General features: G+C 38.8%; 2 protein-coding genes across 11 annotated transcripts in view; both read left to right on the top strand.

The window, feature by feature from the left end:
* The window catches only part of shot (dystonin-like protein short stop), a 71,378-nt gene that overhangs the window by 25,760 nt on the left and 21,514 nt on the right, over positions 1 to 24,104 (top strand). For 2 of the 10 annotated variants that reach the window (XM_065310662.1, XM_065310661.1), the window contains exons 3-17: positions 1,373 to 1,434; positions 2,819 to 2,836; positions 3,261 to 3,320; positions 3,567 to 3,656; positions 3,961 to 4,131; positions 9,626 to 9,905; positions 9,973 to 11,255; positions 11,320 to 11,343; positions 11,417 to 11,658; positions 11,717 to 11,945; positions 12,070 to 13,311; positions 13,558 to 13,641; positions 14,191 to 14,412; positions 16,792 to 16,907; positions 16,983 to 17,484. In XM_065310662.1, the coding sequence (XP_065166734.1) occupies positions 1,373 to 1,434; positions 2,819 to 2,836; positions 3,261 to 3,320; positions 3,567 to 3,656; positions 3,961 to 4,131; positions 9,626 to 9,905; positions 9,973 to 11,255; positions 11,320 to 11,343; positions 11,417 to 11,658; positions 11,717 to 11,945; positions 12,070 to 13,311; positions 13,558 to 13,641; positions 14,191 to 14,412; positions 16,792 to 16,907; positions 16,983 to 17,484 (4,625 nt within the window). Of the gene's footprint in view, positions 1 to 1,372; positions 1,435 to 2,818; positions 2,837 to 3,260; positions 3,321 to 3,566; positions 3,657 to 3,960; positions 4,132 to 7,194; positions 7,783 to 9,625; positions 9,906 to 9,972; positions 11,256 to 11,319; positions 11,344 to 11,416; positions 11,659 to 11,716; positions 11,946 to 12,069; positions 13,312 to 13,557; positions 13,642 to 14,190; positions 14,413 to 16,791; positions 16,908 to 16,982; positions 17,485 to 24,104 lie in introns of those variants that run through there. The other 8 variants (XM_065310669.1, XM_065310667.1, XM_065310665.1 and 5 more) reach the window with 6 other exon arrangements.
* LOC135798016 (uncharacterized) lies at positions 20,556 to 22,730 on the top strand. Its single transcript, XM_065310672.1, has one exon. The coding sequence runs from the start codon at positions 20,694 to 20,696 to the stop codon at positions 22,599 to 22,601; it is 1,908 nt and encodes a 635-aa protein (XP_065166744.1). The 5' UTR covers positions 20,556 to 20,693; the 3' UTR covers positions 22,602 to 22,730.

Genomic DNA, 24,104 nt, shown 5'->3' with positions numbered 1-24,104 from the left:
TGCTTAATTTTGTGTTTTTGGTTTTACTAGTTCTCTTAGTTTATGAGTAACACGTGGGTCGGATTCAAGCGATTATTGGTCACGCCTGAATGAGCAAACGTTTGAATTCTGTCTGTGGCCGAGCACGAAATTTAACATTCTACATTTACATCCCGAAGTGGTAATTGGGTTAATTTCGATGCTTTACGATTGGTTTAAATCCAAAAGTTTGCATTGAATTACGAATTCTCTTCGTAGTATAACTTGGAGTGGTTTTCACACTTTGTGAGTCAGCAGACGTCATTAACATTTTCATAGCTTAAAAATCTATTGTTTGAGTGGGTCTTTAAGTTTTGTGTTTTTAGAATTTACATTCGGCAAAAATATTGCATTTTTTTTTTGGAGGTCTCAACCAGTTTTAAATCACGTGACGTAATTTATTCACCCCATGCGTGTGTGTGTACACAAAATTCTTTCATTATGCGGTGCATTCCCATGGCATAATAATGCCAACCTTGAATTAGTTAGCTACTTCTTCAACTCGCGATTGTTCAACTATACAACTATACAACGAATTCGTCTCTCATTCAATTTTGTTTTGTTTCTTATTCGCGTTTTCGCTTTTTATTCTTGCTCCATCTCAAGCAACCAGATGTTGATTGTAGTCTGGTTTTTGCGAATTGGCGGCTACTGTTGGCAATCTAGAAAAGTGTACACGTCTGCGGAGCGCATGCTAATTTGTTCTTTAAACAAATGACTTGCGCTTAGGTCAGCGCGCATTGTGCATTTTGATGTTTTTTTCTTCATTGTGTGCTGTCGCAATCGAACAATTAGCATACACGGTGACAGAGTGCAATGTGTCAACATTTGGGCGTTGATTTTTTTTGCACCTTGGATGAACAATTTTATTTTTAGAAAGTGACTTTTAATAAGATTCGTTTGTGTTGTTCTTTAGGTGATTTAAGTCATGGATTAATATTATTCGTAATTGTACAATATTTCTTGCCTACACGGTGTAGAAATTCGATTAAATGTTGGTGCAATCAACCGAGTTTTGAAATAAATTAGGTTTAAATGAATTAAATTTTGAATTAATTGCTTTGAATGCAAGCAGCTCGCGCATTAAATCAGATAGATCGTTGTTTGAACTTTGTACTACGCTTTCATTTATTTACTATAAATAATAACTTTTTATGTATTTGTGTGGATTTTTAAACAATGTAATATAAGACATAATTTACGCTAATATGTTGAATAAAATACTATATTTTATTCACATGTGTATTATATGCCGCTATTTTTATTTTGCATTTTTATTTTGTGTATTTATGAAAATTACTTTTTACAGCAATGAATCAAATAAAATTCTATTTGTGACATTTTCTGATTTCAGACGAACGAGATGCGATCCAAAAGAAAACGTTTACGAAATGGGTCAACAAACACCTAAAAAAGGTAGGTTGTTGTGCTTTTGTTTAATTTTCCATTTGTTTAACGCGTGAGCGTCGCCTCATTCGCTCACAGTCACCTTCGAAAAATTTATAAATAAAGCTAAACAAGATATCGTTTTAATTCTAACCTTTCTCAGGTGTTAATAGCAACTTTGATTAAATATTTTGTTTTCATGTTTATATACCCGTTAAAAATTGATGTTTTGCTTGATTTTTTCAACTTTTTACGAAGAATTTAAATATTACATAATTTAGTTCACCCACTTAGGACGATTTGAATAAATTTTGAGGTTATCTATGTTTATGTTAATTCAGTAGGTAATATTTAATTTTTATATCCATAAAGTATTCCTACTTTTGACACCTTTGAAATTTATGCGCCTGTGATTCGCCAAGGTCAGAGTCGGGCGCATCGAGAGATTTATTTCGATGTTCGACAAGTCGAAACAAAATTGTTGTTGTTTATTAGCTGACCCAACACATGCAGAGAGGACGCACGGCGCCTACTGGAGTCGCCAACGTGTTGTTACATAATGGCGGTAATAAATACAAAACAATTTGCTGCACACGTGTTCATCCACAGCTCTAATTACAGGAAATAGTTACACTTTACTCAATTGCACACAATGCGTTATAATTACGATGCATTCAAGTACAAATATTTTTAAATATTTTGGAATTTAAAACATAAAATAATTGTTATTATCATTTTATTATAATTAATATTCAAAACAAGTTATAGACGTAGATTAAGTCATGTTGAATTTGAAATATGATGTCCAGTTTTTCATCTCTTCAAGAATACTTAATTATCGTAACTTTTTGAACACAAAATGTAAAAAATGGTTTGTTTTGTTCAAGTTGAATTCTCACTTTTACACTAATCGTTCTTAGTTATTTTGTTTTTAACCAGATGGATGAAACTTATGCGAAATGTGCTATTTAGCACAACGCCTATTGAATTTTTCTATTATGAAAATTATGCCAATTTCACCATATAAGTCCACGCCATAATGAAACGATAATAACACACTGTACACGCTCATGCGCGTTAATATGGCATAAATATTAAATTGTTTACATTAATCTCCACCCAAATGGAAATCCATTTATCGATGCACAAAGTGCGTGTTAAGCATATTTCTATTTTAAGATGAAATGTCATCTGTGTAAAATATATTTCTGCGGAAAATTTATTTTATAAACTATAAAATCAAGCAAAACTTTTATTTAAAACAAAATTAAATCGATATTTTTTAGCTCTTTGTTTGCGATGTTTCTTTTTCAGAAATTTCTACATTATGTTGCAACCAAATTGTGAATATTGTTGAAATTAATATTTTCTCTTTCGTTTTTCATGCTTGCGTTTACGTTATGCTCATTAACAGCATTGGAAATATATGAAGGTAACATACATTGACAGTGAGATCACCGCGTGCGCGTATTTCAATTTATTTAAAACATTTATTATACTATGATTTATTATCGGTTGTTAAACTATCGTCTCGTATCATTACTAGTAATTTAAAATGTATTCAAGACGAATTCAAACTGTTAAAATTAATGAATTTTTAGATGGAATTCAAAAAAAACCTTTAATTTTCTTTAAGAAATTTGTGTTTTATAACTTAATTTGAATTTTATTTGATGGGATTAGCTAGTATTTAAAAAATTAACGGGTAGATAGCATATTATGCAGGGGCTCTGTTTTTAACCCGCGCCTCTTCATTAATTGCGTTCCAAAAGCAGAACTGTCAGGCGCGTAATTAGTTCGTGTTGCGCGGCGCTTTTAATTAGTGGCAATGATCAATTGTTTTATGAACATTCCAGAACTACACATGTCTTCACGTGTGTGTCGTTGTGAACAACTCCCCGTGCTGTCCACCTTCCGTAAGTGACGTCGAGTTTGAGTGTTGCACATTTATTTTCGTTTTGTTTAGATGTTTGGAATTTACATGTTAGTGTTTTCTATTTTTTGCTGTGTGTGGTATATTTATTTGATGTATTAGCAGTTTTAACAGCACGTTTGTCATGAAAGAAAGAACGCAGGAATTTCCGTTTTTATTCGTATTCTGTATCTGATTTAAAAGTCGTGTTGGAAATGGTTTAACTTTTGGAACGTTTGTCTTTTTGCAGGCTGGCAGGCAAATCAGCGACCTGTTCGAAGATTTACGGGATGGGCACAATCTTATCTCGCTGCTGGAAGTGTTAACTGGCGAACAACTTGTAAGTTATCTTTTAAAAGTTAAAAGACATGCAAATACACGATACTTCCTGAACCTATCTGTTATAAAATAATTGTTTTTATGTTGAAATTTGCGTCACTAAATGATTTATGTTTGCTATTCCGTCAGGATTATTTTTTGTGGTATTTTTATTTGTTATTGTGTTGTAAGCTTTTTTTTACACTGAATCAACACAATTTATTTTTGTAAAATAAAATTTTTGCGTTGTTCTGGGTGATTAATGAAGTGAAAAGGTCATAATTGTTAGTTTAATTGATTGTTTTTTGTTTGTTCTTATTTAATAGCCGCGCGAGAGAGGTGTGATGCGATTCCATATGCTTCAAAACTGCGAAACTGTTTTGCACTTCCTGTACTGCAAGAAGATCAAGTTGGTAAACATCCGGTCTGAGGACATTGTGGACGGAAATCCCAAGCTCACACTCGGACTCATATGGACCATCATTCTGCATTTCCAAGTAAGTGTTTACTTTATATCCCCGGTTAGTTTTACAGTCATCGGTTTTTCGTTATTCCTTGGAGACAAAAAAATATTATTCATTAGTAAATTCGAAGATGCGTGGGCTGAAAATTATTCCGATTCATTTAAATAAATAATAAACCTCTTTGCATAGACAAAAATCAGTTGTACGTTGAATTAATTATGAATGAATGGCAAATGCTGAAATTAAAACACATAAATTCGTTTCGTTTGCCTAATAATTGTTATAATTTGTTAACGCTACACCGCTACACGTGTTTTGTGGGTAGAACGGACTTAAGGTAAGTCAGTTATTCTTAAGCTGACTTTAAACTTCATATCATCATTGCGTGCGCGCGCACAGCAACCTACAATGGTTCACTTGCATTCTACAATAGATGGCGGGTCTCTGCCGCAATGCGCAGTGTTTTTATTTTATTTTCAAAGCACCATTCATGAATCGGAATGAATTGCGTGCGGCTGGAAGACAAACAAAGTCCTACGCTTTTTTATAAATGCAAAAAATAATCAGGCTCACACTGTCGCGTTTCACCTTACGTAATATCACGGACAGCCGCTTAAGGTAGGCGGGCAGGTATCGGACAATTTTAATTGTTGCGAAAAGGCGAGGGGGCAGTCGCGCCGCGCGCGTTAAATTTGGAAATGTCGACTGTGCTTTCATTCATGTTTACGAATGTGAAAAAAATCGGACACGCCGGGCGCGCTTCCCACGAAAATCGGCGTATATCGACCATATGGTCGTGGTTGCGTATTTTTATTTTATTTATTTGCGGTCGGATTTTGAATTGGTGGCAATTTTGACAATAAATTGTTATTTTATGCGTGATCTTTTTACTATTGTTTATTGCCAATGATTGCTGTGGCTATTGGTAAACACTGGTGTGGCTTGTGTGAGTGTGTCACGACGTGCTTAGGAATTTCTTGCTAGCAACTAAATGGTGATTAGTGCTATAGCTCAGAACAACACATATTGCATAATATCTGCATCAGATATGAATATCTATAATATAAAAATCAATCGCAGAGTCTGTTGGTAAGCGCTTAACTCAACAACGCTTAGACCAATTTGGTCAATTCTTTTTTTTAAATGTTTGTGCAAGTCCAAGGATGGTTTTTACGGCGAGAAAAATTCAAATAATTGTCGGGAAAGCCCTAAAGACAGCCCTTTTCTATGAGATAAAAGTTGACATTGAGATTCAATCATAGTTACAGTTAAAAACTTGATTCAAGTTTTTGTATTTGTTCTCTGAAAGTCTTAAATTTAAATGTCATTGTGAATTATTTCACTTACAGTGAAATTTTTCTCGAAAACTTTAAATATTTTTAACTTCACATTAAATTGATATCAGCTCTGATTTCTTGCACAATTTACAACACGGACAAAACACGAAAACACAATTAGTATTTGTTACAAACCGACACAATTCAATTCATCATTGTGCTCGAACAACGTGCAATAACAATGGCAGCAGAGACGTTGAAAACGTAAAATTTGTTGGAACGAAATTCTGCTCAGGCTTGTAGGTGTACTCATAGCGAACAATGTTTAAACAAACAAAATGATACAATATTACAAGAGAGTAAAACATTTGAAAGAATCAATTCGATCATAGATAATAATAGATTCCATCAACACGAAATCAAATTGATTAATTGAAGTTCGTTTTTTTCCGACTCTGCATGACGGCAGACATCTGAAAGCATAACCGTTAATTTTTTGAAGTCATTTCGTTGTTGCGAAGTGACAGGAAACGTGAGTCTTGAAGGCACGAGAGCAGACCAGATTCTTAATGAGTGATGTCATTTCCGGTCATCGGAATCGTATTTGAATATTATTCATTGTTAATTGTTTAAACTGCGTTTTTGCGCTTACCTCAAGAGGAAATCCGCAAATAAAACTTTCAACACTTTTTCAATATCAAAACTATTTTTACAATTAGTGATGAGCTTATTTTTATTGACTTAAGAAAAAAGTCTTTAGGTTAAATTGCTGTGCTTATTTGCTTAATTACGTGTTGAGTCGTTTGTTTAAATTACGCGAGGCTAACACATGACAAGAACTCTGATACGACGTTAACAACAATGGATGCTTGAGACAATCGACATTATTAAGTTTGTGACAGGCAGACAACAACGGCGAATTTACAGATGGCTAGCCTAGCATAGAATTATTTCATGTACATCTTTCTTTAACAACAACGAAAAATATTTTTTCATTTTACGAGTACATGTGCTCCAGTTCTGAGCATTTACACAAGAGAATTACGTTTGACATGTTTTCTGCAGTATAGCACGATGCAGATCGTATAATAGCATCCAAAACAAGAGAAGTGCAGTTGTAGAAGAGTTTCACTTTCTAAATACATCTCTTAACCTTTAAAGTAAAATTTAATCGCAAGATGGTGGTGCTGTATTTATTGTTTGTAACTGTACATCGCTCGCGCGCATAATCAGACGATATTATACAATAATTTGTGTTTCGTTTCACCTGTGCTACCGTGCATCACATCGAGTGTTGTTTGGTGTGCGCCGAGCGGAAGTTAAATGGGCAGGTAACCGGAAACACCACTTGCGTTAAATAAGGCACCGGTTTTTAATATACAGAGTGTAATAATAATTTTTTTTTGAAAAATAAATAAATAATAGTAATTAAACTGTTTTTGGTATCGATTGGATATCCGAATGGAATAGAAATGAAATGACGACACGTGTGTATTAATAAATCGATAAATATATGTCGCTGGTGACCATATTTAGCGGTGCAAAACAATTTCGAGGCGAACAAACGAAAAAACAAACAACAAATGCAAAGAATAATAGATATCGGCGTGTTTTGCTGGAGAGTTTTACGGAGCACAGTCCGTAGGCATCGGCGACGCCTCCGTACGGCCCTGGATCCTACTTGATTCGTGGCTGAGTCGCTCCGCTAAGCGCTCTTCGCGACCGCCGCCTCGCCCGCGAATCATGCAAGCGGCAAGCCGCGGCTGCTTACTGCACGCTGGTCGACGCTCACCTCAGTGCTCACCTGGCGCACCACCTGTAAATACCAATCGCGCCGTCGCGCATATATTCGTGTTCCGTATTCCTGCCGTATTCAAACACATCGATTTTCTGTTGCCATAGTTACCGAACAACATAATCACCACAAGCGCGACTAATATGTAATAAATAATTTAATAATCTCAAGTTTGTGTTGTGTGTTGTTTGAAATATAACTGTGTGAAATTGTGCATTTGGCATAGCTGGCGAAAATATCATGTCGATGTACAAGTTCAGCAAGGACACCTCGTCGGGTACGAATCGGTTGTACGTGCAGGGCACGCAAGGACCCACCGGTCCCCCGATAGTTACCAGCATTACCGATAATGTTAATCTCGAGGCGAAATTTACCAACAAAAAGTTGAGCACTGAAGTGTTGGGCAGTTCTATTGAGTCCATGCAGACGAGTCGGCCGAGGGAGGATGGTACCAAGCGCATTACAACGCGCATCGTGCGTAAAGTCACCACGCTTACGCGAGGCGAGGAGAAAAGTCACTCCAAGGGGTTGAATAATCGTGCGCAGACCAAGAGTATTCAGTATACGGTCGATGTGGAAGATTTAGGTGTTATAAGACCGAAAAAAGTCAAGGTATTCATTAAATTCATTATTTTTATTAAATATATGAAAGTTTTTAAAATTGACATAAACATTAAATTGATATTTTACTGCTATTCGAAAAAAGTTAATAAATTAATAAGTAGCTATAAATTAAAAATTACATAATTATAACCATCGAAAATATGATTCAATTTGCGAGATAAACACATTATTTATGGCGATGTCCTGCCCAAAGACATTTAAGCCTGAGACACACGCGTGTGGGTGCAGGCGCCCACACTTTTCGCGGCGAATAAGTGCATTAAACAGAAGGTATTTGCCATCGCCATATATTGTCTCTCGACGTCGAGACGAAACTATGTCAATGTCAATTTACATAAAACGCGTTTTCTTCGCCGGATTAAAACGTTATTAATTATATTATGATACACATTACACCTTAACAGTTTCCTTGTATGGAGGCGCGCGGAGAACGTGTTTGCACTTCACACTAGTCATAATGGTTAATGACTAGGAGCGAATCGGGTGTCAATTGAAACATTTCGTTTCAAATTCTTTCCCAAAAAAGTTGTTACAGTCTCTTTTCATGTAGTAGTAGTCGTAAGTTAAAAATAGATATTTTAGTGAGAATTCACCAAAGTATCGGTGATTATTTTTAGATTGACACCATTAGTTTAAATCTTTGTAAGTCGTCGTTTTAAATGTTTCACAATGGAAAAAACTGTCAGATTTAATTGGAATGAAAAATGGTGGCGGTGTATGTACTCTCAATTCAACACTATTTTATTTCTGATGGATGACATCATCCATTTCACGTATTCATCGGTCGTATGTCAACATGCACAAAATGCATGATGTTATGTTTATCAGTTTTTTGCGAATTGATTCTGGCGTTGAGACGTTGTTTTGACTTGTGCTACCTATACAATTGCACAAATCTAATATTTACATAATGCAATGTTTGATTAATAAACTAGCTTCTGAGTATTAATTATACATTCGTATAAAAATCACGAAGCAACATTCTTTCGCGCAAGCATGTTTTATAATTGACGCGAGTCAAACTCAATCTCAATCACGATTACTACTACTACTACTACAATGAAGTCGTGCTGATCTTATCGTTTGTTTTTATTATACATTAACGTTATTAAAATGAGCTCGCAGTGAACTTGAAATGAACTCCAATGGTTTGTTATGAATTCCTAAGTTATTGTTCTTTTTTAGTATCAAATTTTTAATTGATATGTTTAGTATAATGTTTACATTTAAAATGTAAATGCAAGACACGAAATGAGCTAATTTATAAACAAGATTTTAGAATGTTAAAGATGATGTTTGTGGTGAAAATTTAACGGTAATTCAAAGCGTTGTGTGGGAAATTGTGTGCCAAATTAAAAAGCTTAGTTCAACTGCGCTATTAGCCCTGCGTTTCGAAAGGCCGCCAATTGATTCGAAGCGTCAATTGCCCACCATTAACCCAAAGACAAAGTGCAAGCATTCATAACAACAGCTTTAACAAAATAGATGACTATGGGAACTCTCTTGAGAACGTCTGTGCTATAATACTGTTAATGGCATCTCAGGAATGCCAACAACTCCTCTTAATTTAATTAATCTGTTGTGCTGCGGGCCACATTGAGTGATCAGCACTCGAATTTTTGGCGTGGCAGTTGTTCTATTTCGCAATTGACCTTTTTTTTCTCTTCAGCCTCTTCACGCTTCGTTTTACATAACTCAGATGCGTATCTCTTTCACGAACTCGTCGACGCAAGCTCACGAGTTCTGTTTCTTTCATTTTTTTGTTTAGTGCATTGACTATTGTTTGCCGGTTAAGGTGAAGTTCATAACACAGCATTAATTCGCGTTACAGATTTCCGATATCGTCGTCGGCAATGAGCAGAACATTTCGGCACGGGATTACTTGCTGCGATGGGCGAAGAAGACGACGCACAAGTATCCCGGCGTGCGAGTCAACGATTTTACCAAGTCCTGGCAGGATGGACTTGCTTTCACTGCGATCATCCACCGTAATCGGCCGGATCTGATTGACTGGAGGCAGGCGCGACAACAGCATGCTCGTCAGCGCATGGAGACCGCTTTCTATTTGGCAGAAAAGGAGTACGGAGTTACCAGATTGCTCGATCCTGAAGGTAATTACATTTTTTGTTTTGATTTAAGTAACGTTTTATTAATATTTTATGTTTTGATTAATTTTAGATGTGGATACTCATGAACCTGATGAGAAATCACTCATCACATATATTTCATCCCTCCATGAAGTATTCCCAGAGCCACCAGCGATCCATCCGTTGTACGACGCGATGGCTCAGCAGAAAGCTCAGGAATATAGGGAACTGGCTTCGTCTCTGCATTTGTGGATGAGGGAGAAGACTAGTTTAATGCAGGATCGATCATATCCGAACAACTTGATCGAAATGAAAAAGCTGGCTACGGAATTATCGCGATTCCGCAGTGAAGAATTACCACCGCGACAGCGCAATAAACATCACCTCAACCAATTGTTCCGCGAATTGGACAAATACTTTAAGACAATTGGTGAGATCGACATCGAACCCGAATTGCAAATCGACACGATCGAACGCAATTGGACGCGCCTGATGGTGGCGTACCAAGAGCGCGAACGATTCGTGAATGATGAAATTAAGCGTCTGGACCGTCTGCAGCGTCTCGCCGAGAAAGTACATCGTGAGATCAAGCAGACGGACGCGAATCTGGACGTTATCGAACGACATATTGACGAAGAATCTAGGCGTATTGATCGCATGCATCCACTGGAAGCGAAGCGCATTGCTGACCAACTTGACGCTGATCTGACGAATGTTGAAACAACTATTCAGTCACTTATTACCGATGTGCATACACTTATTAATGGAAGGTATCCGCAAGCTCCTGATCTAGAGAAGCGCGTGAAGAAGTTACATGAGCGCTGGGTGTCGATGAAACACTATATGATTCGCAAACTGGTTGAGCCGTTGGCGAATATCAGTTTCCCGATTGAGGAGCGCACTGTCACCAAGCACATCCGTACTGTGCAGGAGACGAGAAATGTGGACACCAATCCGCATTTCCGTAGCCTGCAGGAGGCCATTGAATGGTGCAAGATGAAGTTGAAACAACTGGTGGAGGCTGAGTATGGATCTGATCTGGCGTCGGTTCAGCACGAGTTTGATATCCACCAGAGGGAACATAAACAAGTGGATAATTTCCATGCCAAGGTGGATGTTTGCGTTAAGGGGCGTCAGTACTTTGGCGGAGAGGAGTTAATTTTGTACAATCAACACTTGAGCACTCTGCAAAAAGTATACACCGAGTTGGTTTCCGAATCCAACAATCGCATGAGTGAATTGGATAGTCTGCTGGACTTTATCAAGTCAGCCACCAACGAGTTGCAGTATCTCAACGAGAAAGAAGAAATTGAAGTACTCAGGGATTGGTCTGATACGCAAATGAATTTGACAGCTGTTGAGAAGTACTACGAGGTGAGTTTTTAAATTTTTTGTTTGTTAGACAATAAAATAATCTGTTTCGCATACGTTAATGCAGCTAATTTATGGGAGTGGCGGAGAGGTACGATAACTATAATTATTTTGTTTAAAATTTATTTGATAGAACGTTTAACTCAATTAAACTTTGATTGCAGTCATTGATGAGCGAATTAGAAAAGAGAGAAATCCAATTCGGGTCTGTGCAAGACCGTGGCGAGAGCCTAGTGTTCCAAAATCATCCAGCGAGCAAAGCTATCGAAGCGCACATGTCGTCCATGCAAGCGCAATGGGCGTGGATCTTGCAGCTCACGCATTGTTTGGAGGAGCATTTGAAAAACGCTCAGATCTACCAGGATTATTACAAGAATGTAGCACAAGCCGAAAAGTGGCTCAAAGAGTGAGTTATTAATTTACCAGATAGTTTTTCCTTTACTTTATAAACATGATTATTGCAGCAAAAACGACACGCTGAACAATGAATACAGTCAAAGCGAATTCACATTGGACCAAGGTGAGCGCTTGTTGCAAGGAATGCAGTCATTGCGTGACGAGCTCAACGTGTTCGGCGACACTGTGCAACAGTTGGCCGCGCGTGCCGAGGAAGTAGTGCCATTAAAACTACGCAGACAGCCTGTGACGAGGCCCATCACTGTCAAAGCACTCTGCAGCTATAAGCAGAACAACGTAAGTGAAAATATAATTATAGTTTGACTGGATAATCGTTTATCTGTAAAAATGTAATGCAATATGAATTTTTTAAAGAAAAAAACATTAAATTCAAATTGAAGAATATTCATTTAATTTTTAGTTTGCCATGGAGAAGAACAAAGAATGCACTTTGACTGATAATTCTGGTCGCATTAAGTGGAGAGTGCACAACGATAAGGGCGTTGAATGTCAAGTGCCAAGCGTATGCTTTGTCATCCCTCCTTTGGATAAGGAAGCGCTGGACGCTGCCGACCGTCTGAGGAGACAATACGATATGACTATTCAACTCTGGCAGAAGAAACAACTGCGCATGAGGCAGAATATGATTTTCGCCACCATCAAGGTAGTTAAGGGATGGGATTTGGCGCAGTTTATTGCAATCGGTGCCGAACAACGCAACGCAATCCGTCGTGCCCTTAATGACGATGCCGATAAACTTTTCGCTGAGGGCGATCCATCCGACCCGCAGTTGCGGCGTTTACGTCGCGAGATCGATGAGGTTAATCGCCTGTTCGACGAACTCGAGCGACGCGCCAGGGCCGAAGAAGAGAGCAGAAATCAGACGCGCATTTTCAACAGTCAAGTGAGCACTTTGCTGCAGGCACTTGACGAAGCTGAGAGGATCATCAATCAGAGAGTTATTGCGCATCTGCCAAGAGATATAGATTCACTGCAGCATTTGGTCCTGGAGCATAAAGAATTTGCGTCACGTTTGCAGAACTTAGAGGTTGAAATAGACCAAGTGAAGGACACGTTCAGAAGCATCACGTTAAAGACACCACAGCACAAGAAAGATCTTGAGAAGGTGATGAACAAATGGAAGAACATTTGCAATATTAGCAACTTGTACATTGAGCGCCTCAAGTGTGTCGAGATTGTTCTCACCGGAATGGAGGATGCTTCTCAAGTGATTAGCGATTTTGAAAGGAAACTTGCACTCTTCCACGAGCTGCCAAATTCACGCAAGGCGTTGGAAATGGTCCACGATGACCTCTTGAAGCTGCAGTCTGCAGCTGGCCAACAACAGATTGCCATGGATCAACTCAATGATGACTTTGATAATACGCGCCGCTTGACTGAAAAGTCTAGGCCGAACCATCGCGGTCCGCATAATGACGTCAAGCGTCTGGATGAAGACATTCAAAAATTGAACAATCGCTGGAGCAACGTTTGCGCCCAGCTTGCAAAGTCATTGAACGCCGTCGAGCAGGCATACAACTTATTAAAGAACTACAAGAAGGCCAAGGAAGTTGAAGATGAATGGATTGAAGAACAGTACACCAAGTTGGAGACGATGCAACCGTTGATGCACAAACCTAAAGACAATTTAGAAGCGACCCGAGTAAGTAACAAGGGGTAACCGATACGGTGTAGAATATGAAGATTATAATTGATTTAATAACTAAAAACTTGTGCACCAGACCAGAGGTGTTGAGTTTCACGAAAATTACGTACACGTTGTTTGATGGGGGGAGGTGGGTTAGATCGGGGCAAGTGTGGGCACAAATATTGTAGAAGTTTGAACATACACCAAAGCACTGGATGGACTAATAACTAATCCGTAATACCACTAAATTATTATTTCCAGAATCTTCTAAACACTGTAGTAGAACGTGCACCTAACATAGAGAACGTCAACGACAAGGGAGGCCGCTTTATCCGCGAAGGAAAGGTAATTATTGAGTCGAGATGCTGACTACATTATGAAACATGATCATTCGTGATACATACCACACAGATAGAGGTTTGTAGATCAATAGATCAGAGTAGGGAAAACATTAGGAGATATCAGGGTGGAAATACTGAGTGAATGTGATGGATGTGTGAGAGGGAGAGATGTACACACGTGACATTTACACACACAGATAGTGACAGCGTCGCTACTTTTACTATTTTCAAAAATTTAAACTTTTAAAAACTTTTTCTTCTCAAAACTATTTCGGGGCTTTTCTTTGGATTGTGGTCTTATACCTTTTACATGTTTTCATGCATTTAGACTTGGGATAATTTAAAATCTCACTACATTAAAACATCACCATTACTATCAAACTTATTTCTACGTCCCACTGCAAATTAGAAAAACTCTATTTCTTCTCACTGGTTACATTTAATATTATTATACATACTCGTACACTATATCACGATATATCACTGCTTTCGTAATTTCAACTTACCTGGAGCACTAACCTTGCTTAACCAACTATCTAACCCTTAACACTAGATATGGAGCAAAGCTCTGCAACGCTTCCGCGAACAAATGCTGGAGTTTCAACCTTCGATGGACGCTGAGCTGGCGATGCAACCTAACATTGGACCAACAGGGGCGGATGCTACCGCCCAAGAACTGGAGCAGTTTAACGCCAAATATCAGTACATCGTGGATACGATTTACGGCCGGCTGCAGGAGATCGCTGCCAAATGCCCCGGTGATATCGTCACTCTGGTGAGTAGCATCATGCTTTATTTACACGTTGATATGATAACTTCCTGAGTCAATATTTACTCGTTGCTGCGCGAGGAAATTTTCTAGAGCGTTGAAAAACGCGACAATATTTCAAAATTGCATCATTGCAAGAAACCGAATGGTGTCATGGGGTATTTATAGCAAAAACCGGTTACACTAATGCTGCCTTGTGACAGAGAATAAAGCATTCGAGTTTGATTGCTAGCATCGACAATATCATACATATAATTGGTCAATAAAAATGTAAAATGAGCATGAATCTAGTTTTAATTACAAAATTTTTAGATAAGCTTAATAATGATCAATTGTACATGCACATACAGGTAGAAGTAGTGTTAATTCATGACCGTGGGTGAAATTATGACATCAGCTTGCAAACACGTCAGCGAACAAATACGCAGAATTTTGCTTGTTGATCATACCAACTTTAACAAAGTGCCATTTAGCTGCGATTCAAATGTCGTTCGCATATTTAATAAAAATGAATGAACGTTTGTTGTTATTTTATTACGAGGTTACTATAAATGTTCTTCAACTTGAAGCGACACATATAAGATCAGTTTTATTTATAGAGTACTTTACACTCGAGTGTTGGCAGATAAAATTTACATATTTTTTTCTATAACATATTACATCGCGCGTGTGGCGCTGGCGGTGCTGATTTATCACATTGATTAATATTTATGTATTATTCAATTGATGACTTCACCCATTTAATTATTCGTATTAACATTTAGTTTGTTTATGGCGCTTTTAGATCATTCATTGAAGTAATTATGGGATACGTGATTCATTTGCATAATTTTGAAAATATATATATTATATAGTTTCTTGGAATTTGATAGTTTGATATAAAATCGAATTTGTGCCAAGGTTTATTGCTTACATACGTTTGCACAAGTTTGGTAAGTTTTTGAATTCATAATTCGTAAAATTCCAAGAATTTCGGCTATTTTCGAAGATAAAAAATTAACTAAAAGAAAGATTTATGTTTTGTGCCAAAACATGACTTTCACTAGTTCAACCTTCACGTAATATTTATGCAATATCATGAATTTTGTGACTATTTTCTGATTTTGGCGGTGTTTTGAACAAAGTTGGCATTAAACTAAACAAAAATCCGTTCTGAACTTGAATTTCCCCGTCTGGGCACCACATTTATTAACCTAATTGGTTATTTTTATATTTACAAATTGGTCAAATGGTGTAAACTCGCGATGTCTATTCTAATCCCATTAGACGATTAGACGAATCAAGCGCCTTTAACTCAAACGCCGCGAGTCGCATCGGCGGCGATCGGTTTTTGTGTGACTCGCGGCGCTCCGTTGCAGGTTGGGGCAGAGCCATGTGATTCGCGTGCCTGCTGTTTGTGTCCTGCTCGTACAGTCAGTACGCTGACGATGCCGGCGAACGTGTAAGCTACAATCGCGCCGCGGATCGAACTTCTCAAGGCGTACACACACCGCGTGTGCAATATGTGCGCTCAAAAAATACGATGATAATGCGGCTCGTGTAATCCGTGTCTAATTCGCGTGACAATTGTGACATTGCGCCGAGATAAGGAATACGGTGCCTCACGATGGATAATTTTAAGGCAAACTTGCACAAGCATTGCTTTACCAATGAGCTGGCGAACATACCATGGGTAAATAAATACCGCAAAATTCAAAAAAATGTCAATCTTATCGCGTAATCTTGTCATTACTTAATATTTTATCGTACCTCAATGTTTACTTTGAAAAATAAACCACTAGAAATGATATTAATCATGCGGCGGCATTTATTTTATGAGCTCACATTTAGGTAGCCGTAATATTTATTTTTAACCGCAAAGTTGGGTCATTCATGGTGGATGTGATGATTGAAACTATTGTTAAATTTTTTGGAAACCTGCGCGAAGTTGACGTCATATCGACATCAGCATCGACTTAATATGTTAATCAGCGGCGTGTTTGTTTCAATGTCTTGCGTTGAGTGTTTACACTCTCATGCCGATCGCAAGTTGGCTCATTAATTTCGTGCGCTTTGAATCTTCACGGTTTATCCTTGACTTACGAGGGGAATGTCTTGACATTATTAATCTTGCGAAGCAACCGAGCATTGCGTTTTTATTGCTCATGACTTATTTATGTAGGTGGCATACAAATGACCAACAATTTGTTGTTTTGCTCATAAATATACACCCAACACTCTCGTATTATTAATCGAGGTTTTTTTTAATTAGTATTTTTTGTGGTTGTTTTAATTAACTAATTGTTAATTATAATAGGATGATATCATAATTTGCATTTAATAAAAAGCGTGTTTTTTTTTTATTATTTTGAAAAACATTTAAAAAACTTAAAACTTAATTTACAGAGACTCGTGGAGAGTATGCAGCCAGCACCCTTCAGAACCTACAAATCAGAATTCCACATGAGCTCCGGCACTGAACACACTTCAACATTTACGACTACCACTCACTACAGCAAGCAGTAAGTGCATTTTTATTTTAATTCTCCTAGCGGACCCCCCCCCACCTATATGTTACCAATTAAACCAATTTACAGATATGTGAAAACGATGAAAATTGAAAACGGTGCGCATGATACAAGCATCGGCGATCATGTCGATAACGTACGCAACGGCCGGTCGCACGATAAATTCACATCGAAAACGCATATTACTCCCGAAACCACCCCCATGGAAACAATTCACTCACTGAAACGCGTTCACAAACAAACGGAAGATATTATCTCCGATCCGATTATTCATACGGCCGGTATTAAGAATCCGTTCACCGGTGAACTGATAAGCATCAGCGAAGCGATCGCTGCTCGTATTCTCGACGTGCGCACCGGTAAGGTTGTCGTGCGACCGGATGGCACGCAAATGACCATCGATGAAGCGAAGAAGATCGGTATGATTGAGCCGCTCATCGCCGAAAGATTGAACAGCCCTTGCGGGATCAAGGGCGACGGGCAGAATAATATGACACTGCTGGAAGCCATACAAACAAAGATCTACGACGCCGAGCATGGCTCGCCCGAGTCCAACGAAAAGCGCATCAAGGTAACTCTCTTGCCTACTACGTCTAGTGATGATGGACGTTTTGATTTGGCGTCGGGAAATTATAAGCTTAACACTGGCGAAGTTATTACAACGAAACAGGCTTTCCAACGTGGTTATCTCACCACGCATATTACCAGTCGGCTTGAAGCTGGAGCAGTGTCCTTGTATGATACGTTGAATCGCGGTTTGGTTGATGATAAAACAGGTTGGGTGGTTGATCGACTTTCCGGTAATAAATATCAAGTTGACGCGGCGATCAAAACAGGTGTGTTGGACGGTGAAGTGCGAGAAATTGTCGATACGAAACACGATAACAAAATTACTCTTTCGCAGGCGTTAGAAAAAGGATTAATCAATCCTAAACTCGGGAAATTCATTTTCAATCACGAGAAGATTTCGTTTGCTGAAGCTAAACGACGTCAATTAATTATCAAGCCTTTAACTTTGATGGACGCGTACGATTTGCGATTGTTGGATTCGAATGCGAAAGTTTGGTCCCCGGCGCATAATGAAAAATTATCCATTCCGGAAGCGATTGAGCGTGGTGTTTTAGATTCTAACACGATTCAATCGGTGTATAATGTTAGTACTGACGAGTTGTTAACATTGCACGATGCAATTGAAACAAAAATTATTATGCCGATTGAAGGTGTGTATGTTAACAATGTTTCTAATGAAATTATTCCGATTCCGGACGCGATCAAACGTGGTTATATCTCGACGCTATTACAAAAATCAATCTTTGATATTGACGGTTTCCAATCCCCCGATAAATCAGGTTATATTAGTTTTAACTCTGCGAGCGCAAAGGGTTATATTAGCAAAAATTACGACGGTAGCTTAGTGACGAATTTGAAGAGCGGAAAGTTGATTCCGTTCGCGGACGGTGTTAAATCTGGCGAAATAAAACCGGACGTGTACGAAATGCTTACGCGAAAAATTGGCGTTCATGAGGACGGACGCGAACTCACCGTCCTTGAAGCGTTGTTTAAGGGATACATCGATCCCAAGACTGGCAATTTTATTGACATTCGCAAAAATCAAGTTGTGCCTTTAAATCAAGCGATTGCGGAGAATCTGATCACCTCCGAGGGTGCTGCGCTGCTCAATTCGTTGCTGACGATTTACGTCAACAGTCGCACGACGGCGCTCTCGGTTAGCCGGTACGCGTCAGTGGTGGTCACCGCGGGCCTGCCCTACGAACAAAGTATTATCACCTATACCGAAGCCCTCCACCAAGGCCTTATCGATAACGACAATCAGACTTTCTACGACCCCGAGACAAATCGTCGCATCCCGATAGTGCAGGCAATCTGCGAGAAGAAATTAGCGCCGGACACAGATAAAATCAAGCCGTCGGCGTCGACAGGAGCATATCCGAAAACTAGTATTTCGCCGGTAGGACCTACTATCGAAGTGGTCAAGTTGCCACATGATGGTTGGCTATTATCAGACGCAATTAGACAGAATTTGTTTGATCCCGTTACCGGTTTGTTTACAATTCCTGGCACGGATAGATTAGTTAGCTTTGAGGAGTGTATTGTTCTTAAAATTGTTAGTTCCAAATCGGCTGTTGTTGTTGATCCCGTTACGAAACGTCGCATTTCCATTACGAAAAGTCTGGAGAAAAAAGTTTTGGATAGTTTAGGCCAATATCTCTTAGATGGCAAACGCATATCAATGAAAGATGCGATTACACAAAACTTAGTCATTTTAGAAGAAACGATTATTGAAGTCGATTCTAGTCAACGCCATTTACAAGTCACTAAGAAACCGGGTAAGCCCGACAAAGTTGAAGTTTCTCATGTTACCGATAAGGATACACCACAGTATGTCGAGATTAAAGTCTCTGAAGGAAGTTTAGAACCTGTGCAATTGAATGATGGAATTATTTATGAACCTTCGAACGCGATGATTATTATTCCGGAAAAGAATACGTCTAAGACGTTGTTGGAAGCAATTCAGGACAATACGATTTCTCCTAAACAGATCAAAATCAAAGATCCTGCCACTGGTGCCGATATAGACTATAACGAAGCGTTGAGACGCAATGTCATTGATAGTAAAACGGGTGATTACGTAGATGCCACTGGTAGAAAAATTAGCTTTACTGACGCGGCCAAATTTGGTTTACTCGCAATAGCTGGCGCTCCTTTGCTTGCTGTGCAGTCTACTATACAAATGGTGAAGAAATCGATCATTATTGATTCGAAAACAGGTGAACAAGTGCCAATGGAAGAAGCTTTAAGGCGCGGTATTATTGATAAGACGAGTTATGACAAATATCAAACACAGGCGTTGATTAATAGCGAAAAGGCGCCGGTTAACGCTCGCTTAACCAAAATTATGGTTACGGATCATAAAACAGGAGAAACTTATTCTGCGGAAGACGCTCTCAAGATAGGTTTAATCACGAATCACGAGTTGGACGCTTTGAAGAAAGATTTGCCACAAACGCCGGAACGCACCGAGGTTACATTTAATCAACAACAGACTAATATTTTTGTCACTGATCCTAAAACGAGGCGTTGCAGTTTCCTCAGAGGAGGCGCTAGCAAAGGGCATTTTACACCAGATGGATTACCTAAACTTGCCGCGGAATCGAGTATTAAAATTATAGATCCAAAGTCAGGTAATATGATTCCTGCGAAAGAGGCGTTAAATAAAGGGTTGATTAATCCCACGGAATATGAGGAATTACAAAATCAGGTTAAAGAACATAGTGATCAGCCGGTAGCTATCACTAAGATAATGATTAAAAACCCACACACTGGTGAGCACGTGCCCGTCGAAGAAGCGTTATCAAAGGGTATCATTTCTCAAGAGGAATATTTAGCGTTGCATGAACAACCAACAAACACCAAAACATTCTCTATCAATAGATTTGTCTTGCAAAATCCGGAAGAAGTCAATACTGCTGAAATTATCGTAAAACATCCGGTGACTGGAGAAGAAATGTCTGCGTCAAAAGCGCTCGAGATTGGCATTCTCAGCGAAAGTATGTATGAAAAAATGCAAACAGAGGTACTACAATCTCCTAGTAAACAATACACGCTTGCTATGAGTCGAATTATGATAGATAATCCGTTAACGGGAGAAAAAGTAACACCAGAAGAGGCGCTCAAGATGGGAATTATTACTAAGTCAGTTTATGATAATTTAGAGTCAACTCCTAGTCCAGTAACACAAATTACCTCAATCAAAAAGTCATGATCACTGATGAAACAACAGGAAAAACACTGCCTGCTGAAGAAGCATTGCAACAGCAATTAATCACGCCTGAGCAATATGCACAGTACATGGATGAGTCAAGCAAAACACAACAAAAGATTTACATTAAAGATCCGCAGACAGGAGAAAAACTTCCAATCGAGGAAGCTTTGAATCGCGGTTTAATTACACCTAAACATTATGAGCAATTAATAACGCCCGAGTATGAAAACATGTCGGAAGGTGATAAAACAAGAGCGCGTATTACGGTCGAACCAAAATTCCAGGTGATGATTGGTAAAGCTACTCTCTCACCAGAGAAAGAACCTCAAAGGGTAACATTGCAAAAGTTGCGGAAAGTTGTTGTTAATCCAAAGCAAGCTGTGGAGAAAGGTTTGATGGATCAGGATACTGCAAATTTATTAGATAACACCGGAATTTTCAAATCAAATGATGGCGGGTTTCTAAATTTACAAGAAGCACTTCAAGCGAACAAACTTGATGGTCAACAAGGAAAAATTATTGATTCACAACGCGGTGATGTTTTAACAATAAACCAAGCTATAACTCGCGGTATTTTAGATCCTACCGGTACGAACGACATTTTGATTCCGTTGAATAAGAGTCTATCAGTTCCGGAACTGTTCAATCAGGCATTAATTGATCCACCAACTCGAAAGGTTATCCATCCTGAAACAGGGGAGCACCTCACTTTGAAACAAGCAATTTTGTGTGATATTGTTGATCCATTGAGCAAAGTAAAAGCACCAGGCGGTAAAATCACAATCAATGACGCGATTAATAAAGGTCATATAGATGATGAGCATTTGGCAGTAAAAACACCTAAGGGTTCAATTGATTTCAAAAATGCAATAGATCAGAACGTTTTTGATAAAAATAACAAAGTTGTGAAAGATATGCCACCGGCTGGATTGACATTCCCCGTGGCTCTGAAGAGAGGTTTAATCGATGTAGACGCTAAAACTTTCCATCACCCTATTACGAACCAAATCATTCCTATTGCCAAGGCAGTTGACGATAATTTGCTCATGAGTTTGCCCTTCCAGCCTCATCCGGAGGTTGTAGAACTGTCGGATGCATTAGATCGGAAATTAATTGATCCTGTTAATTGTACGTTTACCCAGCCGAACAGTAAACAAGTTTTTACTGTAGACGATGCAGTAAAGACGGGATTATTAGCGATTAAGCCTCTTTCCAGCTATGCGGACAATCCTATGACCCTAGTTACCGAGACACCTATGGAAACTTCCATTCATATTGTTACCACCACGTCAATGGAAATCTTAGCTGGCTATTCCATGCCTAATGCGAGTCAAGTACAAAATATGCAAACTGGTGAAGTTATCTCCCTCGAGGAAGCCAAACAACAAGGGATTATTGTAGACATTAAAGAAACTCAGAATAAGACCACTATGCAAGGCGTGAAGATATCTTTTACGGATGCATTGCATAGGGGTCTTGTAGATATGAACGCAGGTACTTATCGCGATCCGGTTAGTGGGCAGGTAATGCCAGTTGGCAACGCAATTCAAGAAGGTATTATTGAACCAGCACCGCCTACAGAGACTGTCTATGATACTGCAAATACTAGCGATTTGCATATCGACGAGGCGTTCGATAAAATTTACGACGCAAAAACGAACAAATTTCAAGATCCAAATACGAAACAAATGATTACCTTTGCGGAGGCGTTGGAGACCTCTGTGATTGATCCAGCGGCGATGATCTATGATGTAAATGCGCAGAAACCGGTTACGATTGAGCAGGCTGTACAGAAGGGTTTGATTGATGCTCAAACAGGGCAGATAAAGGACCCGAAAACCGGTAGTACTGTTGATTTTAAGAAAGCCGCGAAAATGGGCTTGATTGCAGTCATAGGGGTTTAGCAGCTCCGGTTATTGCAGGCGCTGTTGCGGTTAATGCTATCAAGGAAAATATTAATAGTAGAAAATCTAAAACACCTGAAAAGGAAATCACTAAGACGTCGGCGATTGAATTTGATTCCATGCCGAAAAGTGCAGAAAAACCCAAAGCGCCTGAAAGGAAAAAGAAGGGTAAAGTCGAGAAAGACCCGACAACAGATGTTATTCCGGTAGAAACGGTGACTCGCGCAGTGGAAAATAAACTAACGTCAACTGTTACCACAACTAATACAGAAATAATTGAAGAAGTGCACATAACTGATGGCAAACATCCAGTCAAAGACATTAATTCAGAATTTATTCAAAACGAGTCTGAAGGATTAGGAGATTTAGTACCTTTGAATAAAGCGCCTGAAACTTATGATAAAATGACAGTGGGTCATGCTATCAGCGAGAAATTAATTGTCCCAGAAATTTGTCGCATTACTTATATGGGATCAGTTCTACCAGACACAGTGCAAGCGTCTTTAGATCAACAAGACCTCTCTCTTCAAGATATAATCGCGGTTGAGTCTAACCATAGTGTGATATTGTTTGACGACGCACCCAAATACAAAACTAAGTTAACTCGATCATTGACACCTCAATTGTTAGCTGAATTAGGGTTTTATGACTTGCAGCGTTTGTGCTTTATCGATCCAAAGACAGGCGAGAAAATATCATTCTGCGATTTGTTTGCTTTGCAAGTTTTAGATCCGGAAACAGTATTTATCATTGATCTTGCAAAACGTAAACCCACTTATTTGCCTCTGCATGAAGCTTTAGATAAACCTTTGATTGATAAAAACACCGGGCATATGGTTGATAGAAAAACAGGAAAACGCGTTCCGTTCTTTGATGCAATTCAAGCGCGTTGGATAATTCATTTTGATGATCTCCCGAGAGACGATCAGTATGAACCGTTGACACTGGAGGAGATAGTAGATTCCGATGATTTTAACGCGGAGAAAGTCGAGGTGAAAGATCCTCGGACGGGCGAGATATTATCGTTGAAGGATGCGTTGGCTTTGAAAGTGATTGATCCTAAATCTGTGACAATTCGAGATCCTAAAAACATGCAGATTGTTCCCTATTATCAAGCCATTGATCATAAGATTGTAGATCCTATCCGCGGACTAGTAATCAACACCAAGTCTAAGGAAACACTTGAATTTCCTAAAGCATTTATTGAAGGCTATATTTTGAATATTACCAGACCAATCACGCTCAAAGCTATCGTTGATAAAAACATGCATAATCCAGATACGGGCAAAATTGTTGATCCACTTACAAAGAAATTACTACCAATCGAAGACGCAATCAAGAGAAACATTGTACATGACTCCCTTAGCAAAATTAACGACACTGCGGCGGATAAAGTTATTCCACTCAAAGAAGCCATTCAGAAAGATCTGGTTAGAGATGGTTGTGTATTAAATTCCAAAACGGGTGCTTTGGTACCATATAAAGAAGCAGTTAAGCAAAATT

This window comes from Atheta coriaria, unplaced genomic scaffold (assembly GCF_025399875.1).
Source record: "Atheta coriaria isolate IRGN ID8LTWV9N9 unplaced genomic scaffold, Caltech_Dcor_3.1 hic_scaffold_9_pilon, whole genome shotgun sequence".
Taxonomy (NCBI): Eukaryota; Metazoa; Arthropoda; class Insecta; order Coleoptera; family Staphylinidae; genus Dalotia; species Dalotia coriaria.
Note: the sequence above shows the minus strand (reverse complement) of the source record. Positions and strands in the feature narration are given on the sequence as shown.

What these genes read in the sequence shown, in the direction of transcription:
- LOC135798016 (XM_065310672.1), top strand. Translation starts at nt 20,694, where the DNA reads ATGATCACTGATGAAACAACAGGAAAAACACTGCCTGCTGAAGAAGCA.